This window comes from Perna viridis, chromosome 11 (assembly GCF_037379345.1).
Source record: "Perna viridis isolate PV_CMFRI_1.1 ecotype Kerala chromosome 11, ASM3737934v1, whole genome shotgun sequence".
Classification (NCBI taxonomy): Eukaryota; Metazoa; Mollusca; class Bivalvia; order Mytilida; family Mytilidae; genus Perna; species Perna viridis.
The window spans coordinates 27,288,682-27,296,587 of NC_142455.1; the positions used below are offsets into that span (position 1 = coordinate 27,288,682).

Here is a 7,906-nt window from a genome sequence, read left to right on the forward strand (position 1 = left end):
AAACCCACGAAAATCTTAAGGACTACGATTTGATGTCTACAAATTTAGAGAAAATGATGTACGTCAATGATGCTGAGACGGGTATTATTATGCTGACTACAAAAAGCAATATGGAATATTTTTGTGAGCCCATTGTGGAAATTTTTGGTGACGGGACATTCAAATATTGTCCAAAGTTTTTCTACCAACTTCACACATTACTTGGATATAAACACGGACGCTACATACCATGTGCTTTCTTCCTGCTTCCTTCAAAATCAAAGGAGTGTTATATCAACATGTTTCGTCATCTTATTACAGTAGTAACAGATTTAGGATTGAACTTTACACTTACCTCTATCCACTTGGATTTTGAAGATGCTGTTTTTGAAGCTGCCAGAGAGTTTTGGCCAGAAGTTTTAATTAGAGGTAATTTGTTAAGCATAGTTTTTATTGTAAGATAAGACAGATACATGTAATTTAAAATATTAACGACAAATATATACTGATGTTATGTACGTATCAAATTTAAAACATGTACATCTAATTTCAGGTTGTCATTTCCATTTGTCCCAAGCTTGGTGGCGTAAAATACAAAGTCTTGGTCTTGCTCAGGAATACAAATGTTCAGAGTCCGTTATAGGGAGATGGTTGAAAGTATTTTTCGGTCTCAGTTTTCTTTCACATGTTGAAATTGAGGAGTGCATGGCCTTTGATATTTGCTCAAATACACCTGAAGACCCACGTGCTACAAAATTTGCAGATTATATTGTGCATAACTATACAGAGGCAACCTCACGTTATCCTCCGATCATTTGGTCAGAACCAAGACTTGATGTTAAACGGACAACAAACGGATGCGAGTCTTTTCACAAGCAGTTTAGTGAAATGTTTTATAGCCATCATCCGAATATTTATGATTTTTTGGAGAAGGTCAAACTTATCCAGACATACAACAGTCTTAAGATAAGAGCTTCTATGCGACCAATGCTTTTGACTATTAACGAAAAGTCAAATGTGCAGCAGATGCGTGAATTCCAGGAACAGTACAGAGCAGGCGATATCTCAAGACTTGAGTTCGTTAAACTTATGGCATACAAGTCTCAGCCGGTCATCAATTTATAACGATTGTGTACATAGAAGTTTTTAATAGTACATTATTTTTAACAATTGTAAAGTATTTTATATAAACTATGTGGTTTCAGTGAACAATAAACAAACACTATATCCTGCTCAAAATCCTACTTCCACCTCCCCGTGGTGAGCAGGGGACACTGACTAACGGAAGAGGTAATAAGTATTTTTCTCAGGTAAATGTCGCTGAATTTAAAAAATAAAAAGTCGCTCAATTTATATGTGTTTTGTCGCTGAAAAGATTATGTCGCTCAATTCATCATCTCCCTATAATATATTTATGTGGAGAAAAATAAATGACAGTTATGAATCTCCAGACGTGGCATGCGTCTTGTTTGTATATGCAGTATTTCATATGATAAATACATTGTGTGTAAGGCCTCAGTGGCATTCTATTAAGTTATTATATCTACTGTGTGTTGTGTTTTAGGCTGAAAAATTTTCTAATTTCTTGTGAAGTAGTCTATAGTAAGATACACAAGACAACTTATGTTTACAGTATATTTAATTCAAATTTTCTTTCTTTTGAAATAGAGAGTAGAAAAAAATTCATTGAAGTTTAAAGGAGCTGTCAACAAAGCAGATATGAAATCTAGGATATTATTTTCACAAGATGCTATTTTTTTCATCTATATTTTCTTGTTATGCATTAAGTACAAATTAAAATTTACCCATGTAAATGCGAGTACATGTAACAATACTTCCCTTTTTTCATTTTATTTTAACATTTTAAGTAAGCTGACTTATTTGGATTGAGGTATTGATTGAAACCAAATGAAAATTTGTGTAAATTAGCAGTAATATGAAAAAAAACTGCATTTTATTTCAGGTTTCTTATGGGAGGTAACTCTTTGTTTAGTAATTTTATATATATATATTTTTTTTAAATATGCAATTTTGATATTTACGAAAAAGTACTTAGTTCTCAGAACCCGAATAAAACCCTAATATGATGTAAAAAGTAAATCTAAATCTTTAATTGAAAACCATTGAGAATAAAAACGAGGCCCCCATTCTGTTTTTGTGTTGTTGAAAATTTGGTAGTTTTTCCAGTTTATAAATTCATCCTCCGTCAAGAGACATCTTCCTCAATGTGTAACTAATAATTAGTTATAAGTTTGTTCAAATACAAAAAAAAATTGATACGTTCATATAGTTATTTACCTTTAATTGCCTTGCCTTTCATTAGGAGTTTTTCAATGTGGCGTCAGAATTGGGTGATTTTTAGGAATTTTTGGGGTCCATAAAAGGAGGCCCTGAGATGGTCCTAATTTTAGTCCCTCATTGTTGGGGAAATATAAATGTTACCCTAACTTTGCTTTATGTAGGTGATATTTGGTACAAATTTGGTGAAATTCTGTATACCTTGCTGTATAGACTTCTGTCTTGGTCTATGGTAGATATGCAATTAAAACATTGCTAGAAGAATTACCACTCCCCCGGGAAGTAATAGCGATTTGTGCAAATGAAGGGAAATTTTAATTACTGGAAAAGATTCGGATACCTTGGGTCTACTATCTTAATGACAGAGAGACTCCATCCATGTTAAGCCTGCCTCATAACATGTTTCTTTAAATTGTTACTAAATGAAAAGCGACATATATATAAAGGGTACAAATCATAAAAACGTATGAGCAACTTTGTACCACATATTGATATTCGAACTTTTTTTCTGATAGCTTTGTGTGTCAAGTCACGTTTTATATTGTCCTTTTTAATTTTAAATTGATAAGTACATTCCTATACAAATTAATTGTTTAATTTATTAAGGAGAACACGCGTTTACAAAACATCGGATCAGCAAATATCTGAATTGATATTCAACATTAAATGTCCCATCAAATGTGGTATCAATAGCAGTTGATGAACTATTTTTTCCCTCATTTACGACTTTGATAAACAGTACCATAATCCCTGTGTCCAAGTTGGATATCCACGAATTCAGTATAACAGGTCTCTTATTTATTTCGATTCTATGCACAAATTATTTATAATATTTTTTTAATATATACCTTTTAAGAACAAGTAAAGTTCAAATAGAAAATCAACGGAAAGATATTGTAATTCATCACCTTGGAAAACTATGTTCAACCTTAGCTCATGGTGCATTAAAGTATCTTGAATACTAATCTACATGAAAATCTAACATGATTGTAGAAATTTTAGATACATCCCTTCAGATCTTTTTCACATATAATGCATTTGTAACTTTTGTCATCGATTTTCGGGTGTAATTGGATACTAGTGTAGGTCCTTTAGGTTCATTAACACATGTTTCTTTTATTTTTTTTTTATAATTTAGTTTCTTTTTATTAACTTCCCTCAAGAGTACATGTTCTCTTGTGCTTGAAACCAAATTCCTAAACAACAGCATACAATAAAGATGTTAGTGTGAAACATAGTACCTAAAGTCAATTTTACAAATAAAACAGAACTATATCATCCATCTAACAAAATTTTGATGTTGAGGTAATTTCGTCTTTTAAATACAATAACAAATTCAGACTCCGTGAATGATACACGTCATTTAAAGTCCAAAAATATTTCAGAATTAACGATGCTTTTGGTCTTCAAATACTAAATATATACTAAGTATGGTCGGTTTTTTAAACAGATCTGTATTTCCACAAAACCATACCTTCATCTTTACTCAAATGAATCCACCAAACCAAGAATGATAACGCTTCGAAAGTGTTTATTTCATATGCAATCATTTTTATCTTAAAAGTGCAACATAGAACGATATATTAAGACTGGTTATATGTGGTCTATAAATGTTTTTGAATTAAGAAAAAAATATATTTTGTGAGTATTTTTTTACAAACATGACGATTATAAACACTACTAAAAATTGTAAGACCTACTCCACTGCACCAAATTATCAAGTAATACAATGTTCTTGTATAAATGTATTGATAATTACAAGAGTGGACAGATTTAGTTTGATCTATTGTAGGAATATATCAACCCAGCACTTTGGCCAATTTGTTTTTCAAAAAGAATTTAATGATAATGTAATAGGACTGACTAAAGTTGAACTTGTGACTATAGAATACAAGTTTGACTGCAATTTAGTCAAACCGTCGCACCGTTCTCCCAGACTAATTTTAATAGAAAAGACACTTCAAATACGGTATAAAACAGCCAAAACTACACTATCAGTAGTTAAATGGCTTCCAATAGACTAATAGCACAATTAAATCTTTTATGTAATTTGCTTCGTTTAAGACAGTGAATTATAAACCTGACGATGCTATACGTTAGTCGTACTGTCGCATGGCAGATTATAAACCTGACGATGCTATACGTTAGCCGTACTGTCGCATGGCAGATTATAAACCTGACGATGCTATACGTTAGCCGTACTGTCGCATGGCAGATTATAAACCTGACGATGCTATACGTTAGCCGTACTGTCGCATGGCAGATTATAAACCTGACGATGCTTTACGTTAATCGTACTGTCGCATGGCAGATTATAAACCTGACGATGCTATACGTTAATCGTACTGTCGCATGGCAGATTATAAACCTGACGATGCTTTACGTTAATCGTACTGTCGCATGGCAGATTATAAACCTGACGATGCTATACGTTAATCGTACTGTCGCATGGCAGACAAACACTTTCATATTTCAATATGAATACTTTATCTTAACAAGTTTTGCATACAATACGATGCGTCATTTCACAAAGTACTTTAATTCGTAGATATCAATTTTCATTGATAAGGGAAGACACACAAGTTAGTGGATGTCTAATCTCGAGGTTATACAATTTGCAGTATGCATATCGATAGGAATCTCATTTTTGTTGGAAACCATAACAAAATAATAGTCCTTTTACAATGTAATAAAAAATATGATAGGAATCTCCTTTTCGTTGGAACCAAATTTCGTGGTTTTGCCTTCCAACGAAGAGCACAAAATTGGTCCCCACAACAAAACAATAGTCCTTTTACAATGAAATAAAAGCTGTAATCATACACTAGTAATCGGTAAATCAGCGGTCACATCAGCAAAAAGAACAATTATTTACAAAAACAGTCATTTTAGAATAAATTGAGTATCTATAGTTATGAAAAATTCGTTACCAATGTATATAAGGGAAGCGTAAAATTTTAAGTAAAATATCTTTATATCTCATTTCTTCTAGAATACAATTGCAAAGAACTATAATACAGACCTTATTTTCAATGCGTCATTCTCATAATGGAGTTAATGTTTATTTTAAAATAAAAGGTAAAGATATAAAGACGTTATAAAGACCCCGTCTCTAACCTAACACTTTTTATAAACCAAGGCAAAACTGAACAACAGAACAAAACAAGCATTATGAAATTTTAAAAATCCCTAGGAAGTCTACTTTTATTTTCTCTTTGTAATTTTTTTTTTCAACTTCTATGACTTTGGTTGTTATAGATCAAGCAGTATTCTGTTTCGACATCAGAATACACGTTGGACACAATACTCGTATGTGTAAACATGTATGCACGTAGAAATGTGAAGCTAAAAACCAATGACTGTGAAGATGGTTTGTCTTACATCGCATGTAAAGTAAATATTACTTGATCCGATTTCAAAACTCATATATACTGCGTGGTATGTATCAATTTATCTTTGTTAATATATTTGTTCATGAAATTAGATCGACCCATAAGTGTTTCTGTCCTGTATAAGTACAAATAGATCACTAGAAAGACATTGAAAAAATAGGCCAGTAAGACAAGTCAGCAGAAGCCAAATGAAAATAGGCCAGTAAGACAAGTCAGCAGAAGCCAAATGTATTGCCTACGGAAAACAATGCGAGATTGATCAAAACATTTATGAATTGATACCTAGATATATCTACCTGATGATTTCAAGAATACATGTGTCTCACCTAAACATTTATCAATGAAATACTTCTTGATTTCAGCAATAATAAATGGTTTTGTCATTGAGGTGATGGTAACGTCATGATTCATTCGGTGTGTGATAAAACCTCTCCTTGATAGAATTAAGTCATAGAAACGTAATATGTTTGAATTAGGTAAGAGTGAGGCAAATAATCTATCTATGATATAATCATTCACTGTCATGAACAGCTGTCCTTATAGATTCAGTCTGAGCGCCGTTAACACCTTTTTAGGACATAATAATTTAATGTAGTAAAATTCTGTCTGCGATCAAATCAGTCAGAATGTGGTAAAAACTGGTCCATGTTAGAATAAATCATTAAAATATAAACTCTGTCAATGAAGTAGTGAAATCCTCTCGACAATTCAACTATCTATTTGCTGATAGAACTATATCCATGATTCAATCATCCAATGGTTGTTTAACCATGTCCGGATAAAATCAATTATTGTGTAAATAGTGGGATCCAAGGGGAACAGGGACCCTAGCTACCTATTTTGGTCGAGAAGATCTTGTTTATTATATAGAGAAAAACTGGGAATCACCTGGGTATTCCTTTAGGTACGTAATCGACATAGCCTCACTTTTGGAATTTTTAGAACCGCTACTGGTGCTAGAAAGTAACTGCGCTATTGTAATCAGTGAGGTGAAGATAAAAGTCAAAGCATATACGAATGAATGAAATGCTAGTAAAATTACACTACATAATGATATATTGAGTTAGATGGTGGTAACACTCTATCCATAAATTAATAAATGTTAAGAGTAGATATTTTTTCTGCAGATTTTCTCAAGTCAACATATTTGGAGTACTAATTTTCGCTCCTGTCTGTCCACTGAGAGAATAGCGAAAATTAATACGTTTTTATACTGTACAATGGGAAATCCGAAATATATTCCTTCTGTTGGTCTCTAAACAGACACTTTCGATTACTCTAAACGTATTGATTTTCTCAGCAGCTAATATTCGCAGTTTTTGAAAAGTCAACATGTTCGCGGGTATTAAATCTTGCAGTTTCCCAAGTTTAAGAAATACAGTTTTTCATAAAGAATATCGTTTAGCTAGAACCTTCAATCTCAGCTTCCGCTATATAGACGACGTATTATCTTTAAACAATCCTAATTTCGGGGATTTGAAACATCGAATCTACCCCAAGAACTTGAGATAAAGAATACTACAGACACTGTGAAGTCAGCCTCATATCTTGACCTACACTTAGAAATCAGTGGTAAGGGAAAACTAACTTTACGACAAACGTGATAACTTTTCATTTAGAACTTACATTTCATCTGTGGCAACATCCCTTCAGCACCTGCGTATGAAGTGTTCATATCACATACGTTATGTCAGAGCTTGCCGAAACTACGCAGACTTTTTGTATCGCGCTGGACTTCTAACAAGTAGGCTTCTGTGTTATGTTGCTACAATATTAAAGCCATCACTACAGAAGTTTTATGCCCGTCATCATGAACTTGTGGATCCATCTGCGCCATGAAAACTGATTTGTTCAACGTGTCATAGTTTTCCTTTCCTCTTTTGTCTACCCCGGACATGACTTTTTATGAGCAACTAGCACCTAGTCCATGCTCCCAGTTTTTAGTGGAGTCCGAGTTGCTCATTTGCTTTTGTTACTGTGTATGTATGATTTTAGTTACTTTATGTTCTTTGCTGTGTATGTCTGTTTTCCATGTCTGGTCTTTGTCCTTGGATTACATTCTTTTGTTTACTGCTGTAACCTTGGTTTCCTTGATTGCGTTTTTGTAACCTAGACCTTAATTGTTGACCAGCTTATTGAAGGAATTATACAGGTAAACTTAGGTAAATGTATGCCAAGTGTACATCGGCAAGCCTTCAATGTCCCGATTCATTTAATTATTTTCTATAAGTATTACT

At 33.0% G+C, this 7,906-nt stretch overlaps 1 protein-coding gene across 1 annotated transcript; it reads left to right on the plus strand.

Moving 5' to 3' along the window:
• Positions 1–218: 218 nt before the first annotated feature.
• On the plus strand, positions 219–1,340 carry LOC148603559 (uncharacterized). The gene is made up of 2 exons (XM_088552634.1): positions 219–408; positions 533–1,340. Exons 1-2 carry the CDS (start codon positions 279–281, stop codon positions 1,102–1,104), a joined length of 702 nt encoding a protein of 233 aa, XP_088408760.1. The 5' UTR covers positions 219–278; the 3' UTR covers positions 1,105–1,340.
• The last annotated feature ends 6,566 nt before the right edge of the window (positions 1,341–7,906 follow it).